This window comes from Anabrus simplex, chromosome 2 (genome assembly GCF_040414725.1).
Source record: "Anabrus simplex isolate iqAnaSimp1 chromosome 2, ASM4041472v1, whole genome shotgun sequence".
Taxonomy (NCBI): Eukaryota; Metazoa; Arthropoda; class Insecta; order Orthoptera; family Tettigoniidae; genus Anabrus; species Anabrus simplex.
The window spans coordinates 630602104-630618067 of NC_090266.1; the positions used below are offsets into that span (position 1 = coordinate 630602104).

The window sequence follows — 15964 nt, forward strand, 5'->3', positions numbered from 1 at the left end:
AATTCCTCAAGGCAGTAATTTTGGACCTTTATGTTATTATTTATGATATTAGTAAATAACTGTAATCAGAGGTAAGGCTTTTTGCGGATGATGATATTCTGTATAGAGTAATAAATAAGTTACAAGATTGTGAGCAACTACAATGTGACGATAATGTTGTGAGATGGGCAGCAGGCAATGGTATGTTGATAAACGGGTTAAAAGTCAGGTTGTGAGTATCACAAATAGGAAAAGTCCTCTCAGTTTTAATTACTGGATTGATGGGGTGAAAGTTACTTTTGGGGATCATTGTAAGTATCTAGGTGTTAATACAGTATAAGGAAAGATCTTCATAGGAGTAATCTCTGCACATCGTTATGAGGGTGTTTAGGGGTTATAGTAAGGATGTAACGGAGAGGGCATATAAGTCTCTGGTAAGGCCCCAACTAGAGTATGGTTCCAGTGTATGGGACCCTCACCAGGATTTCCTGATTCAAGAACTGGAAAAAAATCCAAAGAAAAGCAGCTCGATTTGTTCTGGGTGATTTCCGACAAAAGAGTAGCATTACAAAAATGTTGCAAAGTTTGGGCTGGGAAGAATTGGGAGAAAGAAGACGAGCTGCTCGACTAAGTGGTATGTGTAAAAAAAAAAAAAAAAAAAAAAAAAAACCCACCAGATGTAAGGCTTTTCAAGCATTTGCTCTATTAATCAGCGTTTTGCCTTAGGTCTGACACTAGACTCATCAGAGTGGGATGTGTCATACCCTACCCACTGACGCTGGGATGTATGCAGGTGAACTTATCAGAAGCCCATTATAAGAGGCACAGTCTGATAACTGCATACGAGAGATAAATTTTCACAATGGAATTATTGCCCTCCTAGCAATTCCGAATGGAAATTCTAAGTTCCCATGGAGGGAATTAGATTTTTTTTTTTCCCCACCAACAGAGCATGTCAAAAAACAGATCAGGTATCAGATATCCCTCCATGGCAACTTAGAATTTCCATTAAGTGGTATGTTCCGAGCTGTCTGTGGAGAGATGGCGTGGAATGACATTAGTAGACAAATAAGTTTGAGTGGCGTCTTTAAAAGTAGGAAAGAAAGATAAAGTTGGAATTCAAGAGGACAAATTGGGGCAAATATTCATTTATAGGAAGGGGAGTTAGGGATTGGACAAACTTACCAAGGGAGATGTTCAATAAATTTCCAATTTCTTTGAAATCATTTAAGAAAAGGCTAGGGAAACAACAGATAGGGAATCAGCCACCTGGGCGACTGCCCTAAATATGCAGGTCAGTATTGATTGATTGATTCTGCTTTCGCGTTATACCCAGCCACTAGTAGTTTTATGGAGTAAAGCCAAAATTGTAAATGGGAGAAGATAAGAAATTAGCTGAAGAAACATACATAGGTACCAGATACTGTGTCAGAAACAAAACAAAATACTAGGGATAGAGAATGCACAGCTTTTTACAGTGTGATCCTTCATGGCAGCTATCTACATCACAAACATGACCAGATCAACACATAGGGAATGTGGTCTTAGATTCTAATAATGGCTTCAGAAAACACACAGAAAGGGATTCAGCAATAGAGGGCCACTGTAAAATGATTGAATATATGTAAACATCACACATATTCTAGCTTCTTATGCTTAGCTGTTGATGAAGGTGCCTCTAAGTAGTTCTCGTAATATCCTCCCGCAGCAGCACATTGCTATATGCACGGAGCCTATAGCAACTTCAAGACTAAAGTAATGTTAGAAAGAGACCTAAGACTAAAATATCAGACAGGGAGCATGAATTTGGAGCAGTTGCTTTGGATAAGGATTTTCCCAAGCTAGTAGAATAGCGGTGGTGATTACTGTGTTAAGGGGTAAAATAATGTGCTTATACAGAGTGTAAAGGAAAGTTATATTAAAAACGTGAGGGTTGTTTAGAAAGTGTATTTGCTATTATATATTACAGCTGTCAGTGTCCTGTTATTGTCTTGAAGGACAAAAGTCAATGTTTTCCCATTTTGCTTTACGTTTCCTATGTGGCGAGTGTTTGTAAGCACACAGGTACTTGTTGCACGTGGGTAACCATCAAACAACCATGGCACTGGTGTGTCTGTGTATGACACACAGCGAGTGTCTACAAACATCAAGTTACATAACCAGGTTATGTGCTTGTTAATTCTACTACTCTGACCTTTGTCCAGGTGTGTTGTATTTGTCACAGCAGGTAGTTTGCTCCTTGTGACTGAAGTGACTCACAGCATAAAGAAGCAAGCCACTGTAATGTGGCACGCGTTCTTACCCATTGCATTACCTTACATTAAACTATTGTGTTTTACAACATACCATTACGGTACCTTCAGTCTGTCTGAAAAATAAAAATGATTTTTGCATATGGCTTGCAAATAACATTCTCTACTGTTAACATTGATGCTTGTACGACCCGTACTTGTAAACATGATATGGCCTATTGGACTTATGCCGTGTCAAGGAAACAAGGTGAAACTCTGTATGTTTCACAGACAAGTTTGTTCCGCGTCTTCAGAAGAAAATTTCAACTGTTCACGAGGAAGACTTCTACAGTAAGGAGGGCTTGAATTTAAGAATGCTTTACTGTTGGAGCTGTAGTGGTACACTCATTCGTCATCAGGTGGTTCGCTGTATGCTGGCACAGCACTAGTATTCCAAGCAGGGGCTGACGACAACATTAAGCTCAATTAAGATGTTCTATCACACCGTGTGTGCGTAAGAAGTAACGGAGAGGATATCAGACAAATCGGGAACGAATGTGGTAGCAGAAATAAATGGAAACTAATAAAATAAAATGCAACAAAAGACACCAGGATGGAATAGAACAGAACTGAAGAATGGAAAGAAAGTGTGTAGAAAACCAGAGGATGATAATGATGTGAGACGGTGTGGGAGGGGGCATAAACGGTGTACACACGTTAGGAAAGTATAACTCATAGCTTGGAATGCACTATCTGGTGATGACAAACGTATGAATTTGGAAAACACCAAAACAAAATAACAATAGAGAAAAGACAGGGATGAGAACTATGTACATAAATCCTCATTGGTTGGCAACCACGTATTATTTAATTGATAGCCAGTGTCCCTGTTAAAATTGTTAGGATTTTTACGTATTACCACAGCTTTCCATATAATCCTAGACCTGTAGTGTTTAGTGTGGGTAAGACCTCGAACATCTTGGAACACAACATCGTGACCCGATGATAGGGCGTGCTCAGCTATAGCTGACTTGTCTGGCTGGTTGAGACGGATATTTCGTTGTTGTTCCTTGATGCAAGTCCCAGTGGACCGGCATGTTTGGTCAATGTATACCTTGCCACAAGTACAGGGAATGTTGTGCACTCCAAGGTGTAATAGTGGGGACATTTTGTCCATGCTTTTGGCAAAACTGTGAGCAATTTTAGTGTCTGTGCCAAACACAGTTTCTGTATTGTGAGAGGAAGTGATGTGACATATTCACTTCTGAAACATGCCTCACCAACCGGTACAAGCAGGATATCAACCGTTGTCACCGGTTGAGAAGACCTGGATAATTGGTCTGCATGAGAGTGGATTCTTGCACACATTGGCCAAAATGCATCTATGGTATATGTATGACCATAGTGATCAAATGAAGAGGTGCGTGCTCGGAGACCTTGGACAGGACCAATATGATGGACAGTCATGCAAGAGGATCGCTGTATCATTCGTATGTCCCAGACAGACCTGCGAGCAACGACAGTGGAAATTCAGACTTCTGTGGCAACATGTGTTATGCAACAAACAGTTGATAATCATTTGCATGAAGCTGACTTACAGTCCTATATCCCTGCAGCAAGTATTATATTGATCCCACAACATCAACTTGTGAAACTGTTCTGGTGTGGGAAATGGTCATGCTGTGCTGACAAATGGCATATTTAGTGGTGAAACGTACTTTTGTCTTGGTTGCAGTGATTGTCGATTGTTTATAGTTATGAATTTCATTGGTTCCGTATTGAAGTGGGATTACAACAAAATTAAATTCTTTTCAAGGTCCACCTATTCAATACAATGACGTTTTATTGTGATTTAATCACATGTCAAATAGTCAAATGGTACCAGTTTCGGCATCTATGTGCCATCATCAGCCTTGGGTACAAATTAAAACAAGATATACATTCCTAAAACATCTAAAACACATTTTAACACATTATAAAATAACATACAATTAATGTGGTGATACATGAAATGCGATAAAATTATGATACAATTGGTATGATATAAAATTCTTAAAATTCCGGCTGTTCGTTACATAATTCAGTCTGTGTGCATCCGGGTGAATTTTTACAGTTGTATGCTGTCTATGTGAATGACATTTGTTCCTTTAGATATTAGGTGGTTCCAGGGAAGTTTACTTTGATCATGTAAGATCGCGATGTATTTAGAGATGACTTCCCACTTCAATTTGAACCTTGAGCAGCATGTGAACGTGTTGTTACACAGACGGAGCCGGACGAAGTCACAATAAAACGTCATTGTATTGAATAGGTGGACCTTGAAAAGAATTTAATTTTGTTGTATTGTCGATTGTCGCAAACGTGTCAGACTGCTTAATACCTGAGGGAGGGGCCGTGCTGATCTTACTGTGAAGGGACATACAAGGCCAACCCCAGGCCTTACATTCTGAGGAGCTATTGGCTTTGATATGAAATCACCATTATTGATTGATGAGGGCACAGTGTCTGCTCAGCAGTATGTGGACAGGTTGTCAGTCCAGTGGTTGTTCCTCTGATGGTGACCATTGCAAATGAGATGTTTCACCAGGACAGTGGCTGCTCTCACACTGCTCGTATCTCCAGGGAAATTCTCCAGGACATAACGCTTTAACAGTGGCCCACCAGGTCCCCCAAACCTATGCCTATTGAATACGTATGGTACATGATGGGTAGACGCACAACTTCACACAGCCACCCCGAACTATGGATGAAATGTCTGACCATCGTGTTGCAACAAGCATGGGCCACAATTCCGTAGGACATCGTCCAGGGCCTTACTCCGTACCATGCAGGATACAGTAATAAATTGTGGCACACCCCATACCAACCCGTGTCCACATGTGCGCGTAGAGGAACCCGAACAAATTATCATCACATCATTGCCACACCCTCGTCCACCGTCCACACTTGGAGTATTGTATACACACATCTTCATGGTGTTGGCAGCTTTCAGTTTTCCCTAATACAGTATGTATGGTAATAGTATTTATTGCCAGGCTAAGCCTGCTAGATTTTAAAATAGTAAAAGTACATTGCTCAGGAATTTAGAATGAAGATTTTGCACTGTTATTCATTTCATTGTGATGTTTTACTTCTGTTTTCCTCCACTTCATTAAAATGTAGGTGATTTAAAACTTGTTAATATTCCCTTTTAAAGAATTATATACTTCTTCATTTGATGCTTTTTCTCTTCGTAATTTTTGCTTATCTGTATTCTTATCAGAACTGGAATATAATGTATATCTATGCTTTGAAGTTGATCTTAAATTACTTTAAGTGATTCACATTTATTTTCATGTTTGTCCCATTATGAAGTTTTGTATAGTACAACTTAGAGAGCCCTTATTTCAAGGTTCTAAGAAAAATGTTAAAGCACTTAAGTAAATGATATTGGAATTATTCAAATACTGTTATACTTTAAATTTTTTAAAAAAAAATATGCTCATTGGAAGAGCACTAAAAGAAATTTCAACATAATGGAGACAGCTGATGGAGGGGGGTAAGAACGTACGGATGTTTTGCTTGCAGGATCAATCTCCTAACTGTTATGCAGTGTCTTCCCAATTCCTTATTTGTGAATGAAATCATCACTGGCTTCTCACCAGTGCGACCCCAGTTCGAATCCCGGCGTATGCACGTGGGATTTTTAAAATGAATTGTTGCGTCCCTGTTGATCAGATTCCACATAACACTGGAGATCCTGTGGCTATGATCATAATATCAATTAAAACTACAAGCTTGCTTAATTCCCTGTTATTTCTATTTTTTTACATGATCTGATTCTACTTCTACCACCTTGAAACCATTATATAATCAGTCTGAACATCATCTGCATGAACTACAATTTTCATGTTTTCAATTGTTTCTTGAACTTGTTTGTACAAATGTATTGCTGTTGTTTTTTATAATTGATTGAGATCCAGAAGTGTTTGTTTCATCAGAGTAATATCTTTGTCAAAATATTTATGGCAGTATATTAGAACAGAAGGCTACAAGATGCCTTTCATTGTCTTCGAAATGTAGGAGGCTGCGTGATTTTGTTGATGGGTTTCCAAGAAGAGAAAATGGACTCTGGCATACTCTCTGCATTTTAGATGGCCCAAATAGACAAAGCCAGTGTTAAAATATTCACTCGCATATTACAGAACTTCTGGATAGTCTCATGATCATTAACTAAGTGGGAGCCATTACATACCTAGCATATTTCACCTTGCCCTCCTCCTTCACCAGGTGAGTTGGCCTTGCGGTTAGGGGTGCGCAGCGGTGAGCTTGCATCCAGGAGGTAGTGGGTTCGAACCCCACTGTTGGCAACCCTGAAGATGGTTTTCCGTGGTTTCCCATTTTCACACCAAGCAAATGCTGGGGCTGTACCTTAATTAAGGCCACGGCCACATTCTTCCCACTCCTAGCCCTTTTCTGTCCCATTGTCACCATAAGACCTATCTGTGTCTGTGCGACGTAAAGCAACTTTAAAAGAAATCATCATCCTCCTCTGCCCCCCTCTCTTCATCACCCTTTTGCCATTGATTTCACCAACTGAAAATGAATTACCTCAGCTGACACCTTTGTTTTGAAAAATCAAATAACAGCACAAACGTTTTGCTTAGGCCACTGCTCCGGTCGATCTTTCATCTTTAATGCTTATCACCAAGGTGGTAATACAAAGTGTCGACAACCGATATGGAGATACCAACTGAAACAAAAGAAATATTTACCTATAATTGCAATCGCTCTAGCCTCAAGTTCTTGGATGATGAACATTTTATAAACTAATATTTTGGATGCCCTCGTACATTGTAAGCTTCTGAAAGGATAAGATTTTTTTGGGCAGAAGTTTTTCATGAAATACTTCCTAGGACTGAATATCAGAATTAGAATTATGTTGATGTTCCTTTTGGGAGCTTCCAGCATTTAGTTGACTAACAGCATTAGCTTCCAACCTGTAATCAGGATAGAATTTGGTCTTCCCCCATGGCTGTTGTGACCGAGAAATTTGGGCTCTAATTATACATAATTACATAATTTTTTCAGGTTGGTATAGAATTCTTATATGTGATGTTTTTCTCTTTGTGCATGCACTGAAATATTTTATATTGTGGAATCATTTATTTGTTTATATTACAATTGGAAATTACTTGTCCATTGTAGTTTGCAAGGCATGCATCGTTCGATACTTGGAGACCAACAAATATTGCCCCATATGTGATGTCCAAGTCCACAAGACTAAGCCACTTCAAAACATCCGTTCTGACCAGACTTTGCAAGATATAGTGTATAAGCTGGTGCCTGGATTGTTCCAAAGTAAGTACCTCTGAAATTATGTAACTGAGCTTTACAATTTTATTTGAATTGCTTCATAAAGGAAGAACAATCAGTCCATTGTTCCATAGTTTGGTAAAATGGAGTCCTCAGTTTTGTTATAAAATTGTAACATAAAATATTGTATAGAATCATTTTTAAGGGAGCCCAGCAGTGTATTTCCTGTTGCAATAAATTCTCTTTAAGTTTTCTGTACTAAATGGGATATATTTTTATTTTGTGTCTTTAGTTCTTAAAGGAATCGGGAGATAATGGGTTCGAACCCTATGTCGGCAGCCCTGAAGATGGTTTTCCATGGTTTCCCATTTTCACACCTTAGTTAAGGCCACGGCCGCTTCCTTCCCACTCATGGCCCTTTCCTATCCCATCGTCGCCATAAGACCTATCTGAGTCAGTGTGACATAAAGCAAAATTGAAAAAAAAAATCTTAAAAGTTTCATGCCGGTAGATTTACTTGTAATGGTAGATTTACTGGCACGTAAAAGAAATCCTGCACGACAAAATTCCTGCACCTCGGCATCTCTGAAAACTGTCAAAGTAGTTAGTGGGGTGTAAAAACAATAACATTATTATTAGTTCTTATAAGTCGTCACCATAAGACCTATCTGTGTCGGTCCGACGTAAAGCTTCTAGCAAAAAAAAAAAATATATATTCTTATAAGGTATTTTGAAGGATCGCTCATTGTCAGGTTGTATTATTAAATTTGATCTTGAACACATTGAGTGCCAGGCTGAAATTAGTGCCACAAGCTAATGACTAGTTACTCCTTGGTGCCAAAATGTTCACAGGCTTAATCAATCAAGTGATCCCTTAAATGAGGATATATGTATGTTATATTAGGATAAATAGTGCGACCCCATATGTGGTCGCACTTATGCAGTAGTTAATGTCCCCACGCTTGGCCATACTTACCTTTTCCTTTGCAGGGACGCGTTATATGTTGTTGATTATGAGAGATATTACTGCTGAAGTGTTATTCAGATTCATAGGATGGGCGAGAAATCAAATTTCAGCTAAATGACAAACATGACCACAAATTTTATTAATTTTTACATAAATGGAAATTAAATCATTCTTTACACATATTTGAAAGTAACATATACTAACAGAAACAGTGAACTGTTTAACCCTTTCATTCCCAGTGTTGTTCCTAGACAACATTGTATTTAAAGCTGTTATATACAGTATTATGTTTATCAATCCTTGAAATCCCCTTGTTGTTGAGGGACAACAAGCTTCTAGTATGGTATTTTGCCACTTGGTGGTGCATGAATCTACTTCAGATGTATTAATCTCTTTGACTTGGATGTCAGGTTAAGTTGCTGTCTAGGGATGGCTGTTTGTGTGGTGTATTTATAATCTTTTTATTGTTATTTCAGCAGTGAATTGTTATTTGTTTGTTTCTTTGGTGAATGTTATGCCTGCATTATTGCTGTGACATAGTAATTATCAACTAAATAGTTTATGAATTGATAATACACCTCAATAAACATGTGTGTTGTCCATGAACAACATTGGGACTACAAGGTTAGTAATTGTCAATATCAAAATAATACTACATTTTGCTGTTTAGATTGATAAAATGAGTGATAAGCAGAGATTCAATTCTCACAAGTATTCCATTTACTTTTTTTCAGGTGGTACTATTACTGGAGTACTAGATGGGTTTCAATTATAAGCTATAAAGCTTGTGTATATTTATAACTTTTGGTAAGCTAAAGACAGTTTTACAATGGAACGTTTGGATTTAGAAAGTATGACTATTGAGGAAATTCACGAACTTGTTGAGGGTGTAAATGATGGAAATTTATTAGAAATTAGTGATTTCTCAGATGATATTGATGATGATGATGATGAGCTCTTCCGTATATGTGGGTAAAGGTGCCTGTGGTGATTTCGGACTTGGTTTTTCTGGGGACATCGTAATGGCACTTTGTCAAGATTTACACGAAGGACAAAATTTCAAAGTTTTCTTTGATAACTGGTTCTCATCCTTGCAACTGGCAGTAGCACTAAAAGCTAGGGGTATACTCTGCGTTTGCACAATTAGACAGGATAGAATGGGAAAATGTCCTTTGGCAAATGAGCAAGATCTGAAGAAGATGGTGCGTGGTAGTAAAGACTGGAGAGTTGAAACAAAGTCTAACCTTTCCCTGATCCGGTGGTTCGATCAGGAAGCCATCAATTTTGTATCATCATATGCTGCCATAGAGCCTGAGTCGAAACGCAAGAAGAGGTGTGCTACAGAAAAGAAGGCTGTAGAGGTGGATCGACCATTTGTCATAAAAGAGTACAACATGTTTGTGGGAGGGGTCGATAAAGCTGACATTCTTCTGGAGTTTTATAGAATTGACATATGATCGAAGAAGTGGTATATGCGACTGGTATTCTGGTGTGGGGGGGGGGGGGGGGTAGCAGTCGTAAACAGCTGGCTGTTGTACAGGCGACACCAAGAGCAACGAGGGAAAAAGTGTGAGTACTCACTGATGCAATTTCAGGCTGACATATCAACAGGCCTGACAAAGAGCGGCAAAGTCGATGTGAAAAGGAAAGGGAGACCCAGCAGTAGTGAGAAGAATCCAAAGAAGAGGAAGGTGCAAGTATCAACAAATCTAATTGCTGATGTCAGATATGACAAGTATTGGCCATTGGCCAGGATATGATGTGAAGCAAGGCCGGTGCAAACTTTGCCCAAAGGGCTTTGCACATATGCAGAAAATGTGGTGTTCATTTGTGCTTGACAACAAAAAAGAATTGGTTCAGTGACTATCACAAGTAGTAGTCGTTGCGTGTTGAAAAAACATTGGTGTCTTTATTTCGGTTATAATTGTTTCATAATGTTTGTAATTTATTTTTCATAATTATTTTCATTTTTGTACTTAGTATGATTAAGACTGAAAATTTCACCAAATAATGTGTTTACTTATTTCAGATTTTTAATAGTTTCCATCTGTTGTGTTAGTGTTATATTCCCCATTTCATTTGACCATCGAGTCCCATTGTTGTTCCTGAATAACATGATGTAAAAAATAAATTATTTGATAAAAAATATTAAACAATAAATGTTTGTGTTTAGTGCATTGTATTAATACAGAAAATACTGATTTCAAAATTTCCACAGCTGAATTCATAATGTGGGAATGAAAGGGTTAATATTTGGCGCAATAACTCCAGATAATTGCGTTACTTCTTCATCATCCACATCATAAGTTATCTAAGCAAAAAGAGAAGTAGTCACACATTGTCGGGAAAACAGTATATATGAATGTAGCTATTTCTTCATTACGAACTAGGACTGCCAGGTCATAATTCTCTTGTACCTATGTGTGAACCTGTGTTATTGTGTTGCTTGTAGTATGGTGAATATAAATAAGTGCTAAAAGTACTTGCCAGTTTTTCTTTTGGTAAAGTTCAATCAAAGCAGTTGATACACAAGTAGGGATTGTCAGGGCATGATTTACAGACGATGGACATGTTTTGTTGCTTTTTTGCATGCTTCTGTACTGCTCATAGTCTGTGTGCACTCCTCGTAGCATCACTTGCATTGTCCTTACAAACTCTTCTGAAAGAGAATTTCAGGTCATATAATCTATTTTATTATGGTAAAAAATTATGTTTAGTGTTACTTATGTGAAATATAACTTACCTGCGACATTTCTGGTCATTGAGTGATCTCTCTGTTCGAGGTAATGTTATCCCTCTTAGGTTTTCCTGTTTGTTGGCTGTGCTGGGAAAGAGAGCATCCTCATCACAACTTGCTGGTGAAAGTGACAAAGCTGGATCTTCTTTGTATGTATCTGGTTGTATATGAGAAAAGCATTGACAATACACGTACCATACACCAGATTATCTGCAACTTTGTCGTACCACCATGCTGTCTTGCGCAGTGCTGAGTGATAAGATGACAGGGTGTCAGATAAATCTATGCAACCCTTCATACGATTATAATCTATGGTAACAGTAGGCTCTATTATATCATCACCACATCTATTTTATCCATCCACTTCATTACTGTGATGTCCGACTCGTTGGCTGAACGGTCAGCGTACTGGCCTTCGGTTCAGAGGGTCCCAGGTTCGATTCCCGGCCGGGTCGGGGATTTTAACCTTAATTGGTTAATTCCAACGGCACGGGGGCTGGGTGTATGTGTTGTCTTCATCATCATTCCATCCTCATCACGACGCGCAGGTCGCCTACGGGAGTCAAATAGAAAGACCTGCACCTGGCGAGCCGAACCCGTCCTGGGATATCCCGGCACTAAAAGCCATACGACATTTCATTTTTTTTCATTACTGTGACACCTTTATCACTTTCCATGGCCTTAGACACATTTTTGTTTAGTTTTGCTGCAGTCACATATTTGGGAAAGCCCTTTCAATTCTTTTTCAATGTTCTAACAAGATGTGTTTTGCACTCAAGAAGTTCATTTGCTAGCTCTAACGAAGTGTGGTAATTGTCGATGTATAAAAATCGCCCCTGGTCCAATATGGCTCCATCAGTTGGTGTTCAACTTTTGATGCCATAGGCATGTTTTTATCATTAGGGACTGTTCCTTTTCCAGCATAAATAATAATTCTGTACATGTAACCAGAATCATCACATAGGTTGAACAACTTAATGCTGTATTTGTGGGCTTTTCCTGGGAAATATTGCTTGAACGATAATCTCCCTCACCAGGGAACCGTAGTTTCATCTGTGAGCATATTACAGCCTGGAGTCTTCAGTTCCTGAAGTTGGTTTTCTATCATATTCACAAGGAGCTGTATTTTGTGCAGTCTGCCTACCTGTTGCTCATTGTTGGCAAAATGCCAGAATCTCAACAGTAACTGAAACCTGTTTCTGCTCATAATACTACGAGCAACTTTTGTATAGAAAACTGTCTTATCATTCCAGTAACATGCAAAGGAAGGCAACTGCACAAGACCCATCCACAAGCGTAAACCAAGGGATTTCATCCGGTGTTGTATTGACCCATTAGTTAAATTGGCTTGATCTGCTTAAATTCTTAGTCATAAAACTTGCTGAGCATTACAGGTGAGGTTTCGAAATCATTAGCCCTCCCGGTGTTAAGTGCCTCCGCCCCTTGAAAAGGAAAGTCACTCTGAGCGCCAATGTAAGGCCCCCAGTTGCTGTTGTTGATATCATTATTCCCGGCTGTTCCTTGTATTGAAACCTCATCCTTGTTTTCACTTTGAGACTCACTTTCAGCACTTTCTGAATTGTCCCTACTCTCTACAATTTCATCGTCTGTACTTGGTTAAAAATCACTGTAACTATATTCTTCGTCTACATCATCATTGTTCGACTTGTTCAATAAATTGTCCAGAGTATCTGCACTAAGTCTTTTACTGCTCGATTTACTCATAATGACTTAAAGATAGCAAGGAACAAACCAACAAACTAATTCACACAAAAGGAAACGAACAGCACTGCACACTTTCATAAACAGTCTGTGCGTGAGGTAGACCATGACTGTCTATGACTTCTGACGTACCCATATGGAGTCACACCAAAACAGGAATTGACGAATGAAGGGTGGACTATGCACGTACCTAAATAGAAGGCCAACAGTTGGCAGGAAGAGGCTTTATACACACACTTACTGCACACACAAATGGTTTCGCACAGTTCTCGATTTCGTACAAATGTACGACCCCATATGGGGATGTTAAGTTCAAAAGTTGACTACTCTCATGCACCCAAATGGGGTCGCTTGGCACTCAACGTGTTAAATTACTTTTTCGTAAATGTGTAACTGTCACTTTCTAAGAAATTGTACCTAAAAATTTTATTCTCTTTAATTTAGCAAGGGTCTTTTATTTTCATACTTATAAGTATTTTGAGTTAGAGTAACAAAACTGTGGAGAAATGGAGATAGGGCTTTGATAAATTATTGAAAAAAAAATTGAACATTAGAAACCTTTTAAAATAATTATGTCAGTACTAATATGTATATTTCTTTTTGTAACCTTCCCAATTACTATGAACAGTTTTCATGAATTTCACATCAGTAGTCAACATTTTCTAACTTTAGTCATGTAACAATACCTCTTCTTTATAATCTGAAGTTAAAGGTGAATATTATTATCCTTATCACTCATCTTGTTTTAGAAGTACTCAGAGGTAAGAATGTACACAAAGGATACACATACTGACTGGTCACTGTAGGACAAGAGAACAACAGAAAGGAGACAGCCAAGCAATAAATGCTAAAGGACAAGAACATACTCCACACCTTCATACATTACTGTCTTCACTAAGATGGGCTCTTCTTCATCACTCCTTGTTTTTCCAAATCGATTTCCTCTTGGCTTCCAGTGAGCTTGTTTCTGTTTGGCAACTTAAAAAGTTTTTATGTGGGAGTATAGGATTTAAAAAACTCAATAAACGCAGGACATGGGAAGGTAGTAAAAAGGATTTATAGAATCTGTAAAAGACAGTGACACAGGATGAACTTTGGTGGAGCAAAGCAACCCACTGGATCAAAATATGGCATTCTGTCTTTGATTCATGTTTGTTTGTTTGTTCATTCCCTTTGCCGATTTACAACACTTCCTACCTAATGAAGTACAACACAAGCATTCAGAATCCTAGCTAATTTTACAGTTTACAGACTACACCTCACCACGCCCAGGAAACTGGAGTTGGAAAATGATGATGATGGCAGAATACACCTCCTGCTACTGGCATGATTTAAGTGAAGAACTGCATGCTGTAAAGCACCTGTTGGTTCCTAATATTTACAGCCACACACCTTAGCAATTTTGTACATATATTAAAGAATGAAAACCATACTGCACTTTTTCCTGTCCTCAAATCCGACTAACTCAGGGGGGGTAGAGCGCATGGTGATGTCCGAGAAATGGGCGTAAGAAAATCTCTAAATAAACTTATACTAATTAGTGTATGGACAGGAAATTTGGAGGCGTGTTTTGAAATGAGAAAATATATGTAAGGGAGTAGAATGGATTTATTGGTCCAAAAACATAAATATGGTCCATACTAAATGAAATCCAAGTTAAAATTAGCAATCTCGACCCCAAAATCGGTCGTAAAAATGTGATATAAATGTTGATTCCCATAGGGAACATGAAATACAACACTTCCTACCTAATGCGGTACAACACAAGCATTCAGAATTGGTAAAAATGTGACTTGCACATGATAAACACATTACAACAAAAATAAATTCAAAGAAAGAAATAGGCCCCAAAGTCATTCCCTCTGGCATTTCAAGCCACTCACTTTGCATATCCTTGGTTCGATCCCATGCTGTTCCTGAACTCGCCTTCTTCCCAATATAAATTATCTTATCATGACCCAACGGTAGGACATATTGTCACTGCACATCTTTTACTTACTGAAATATTCCATGCGACATGCATACTAACAAAACACCTTAGCTAATTCATGTTACAAGATATCTAAATTTAATTCAATGTAGCGGGTGTATCGCCTGTTTGATATTTTAAGGAATTCTACCCGAAATATCTCAATGATAAATGATATAAACGAAGACTAGAATACACTAAACAAGCAAATAAATCCATCTATCATTATCCTATCATTACGCATTTTCCCATCTAGTTAAATATGTACAGTTCAGGAGGGCTAAAAACATGCACACCAGCCCTGACCAAATTTAACGTTAAGTAAACTAGAGCAAAAGCAACTGCCACTCTGGCTGACATTTAATCATTGAAGTATTCAAATTAACCCTACTCTAGTTTATTAATATTTCCTAAAATATGCTTATATGGACATTGGCACTTAACTTTTGCAGCTAGCCATAAGGTGGCATCGGATGGAACTCCACAGTTATTGACATGGAGAAGGATGCAAATGCCATGTCGTGTTAGTTGAAGCAACACTGTTAAACGTTCTGTGTTACATTCTCTGTTTACCTTGATCACTGTTACGTTTTCTGTGGACTTGTGCAGAGTGTCAAATAACATGTATCTGGTGGTAATGAAATGAAATGGTGTATGGCTTTTAGTGCCAGGAGGGTACAAGGACATGTTCGGCTTGCTAGGTGCATTTCCTTTGAGTTGACACCCGTAGGCGACCTGCGCGTTGTGATGAGGATGAAATGACGATGAAGACAACACACACACCCAGCCCATGTGCCAGCGAAATTAACCAATGATGGTTAAAATTTCCGACCCTGCCGGGAACCGAACCCGGGACCCCTGTGACCAGAGGCCAGCACGCTAAACATTTAGCCATGGAGCAGAACTATCTGGTGGTTAGAGGATGCTATGATTCCATTGAACTGAAATTGCTGGTCTCCGGACATTCTTATACACCTTATGATTGCGACTTTGGCGTTATTGAGAAACTAAAATGGGTTTGCAAGGCCATGGTGCCTGAAGAAATTCAGAATGTAGTGAGAACA

General features: G+C 38.6%; 1 protein-coding gene across 1 annotated transcript in view; it reads left to right on the top strand.

The window, feature by feature from the left end:
• LOC136864289 (polycomb group protein Psc) overlaps window positions 1-15964 on the top strand; it is a 252009-nt gene that overhangs the window by 152458 nt on the left and 83587 nt on the right. The window contains exon 3 of the mRNA XM_067141068.2: window positions 7398-7550. Coding sequence (XP_066997169.2) covers window positions 7398-7550 — 153 coding nt within the window. The remainder of the gene's footprint in view (window positions 1-7397; window positions 7551-15964) is intronic.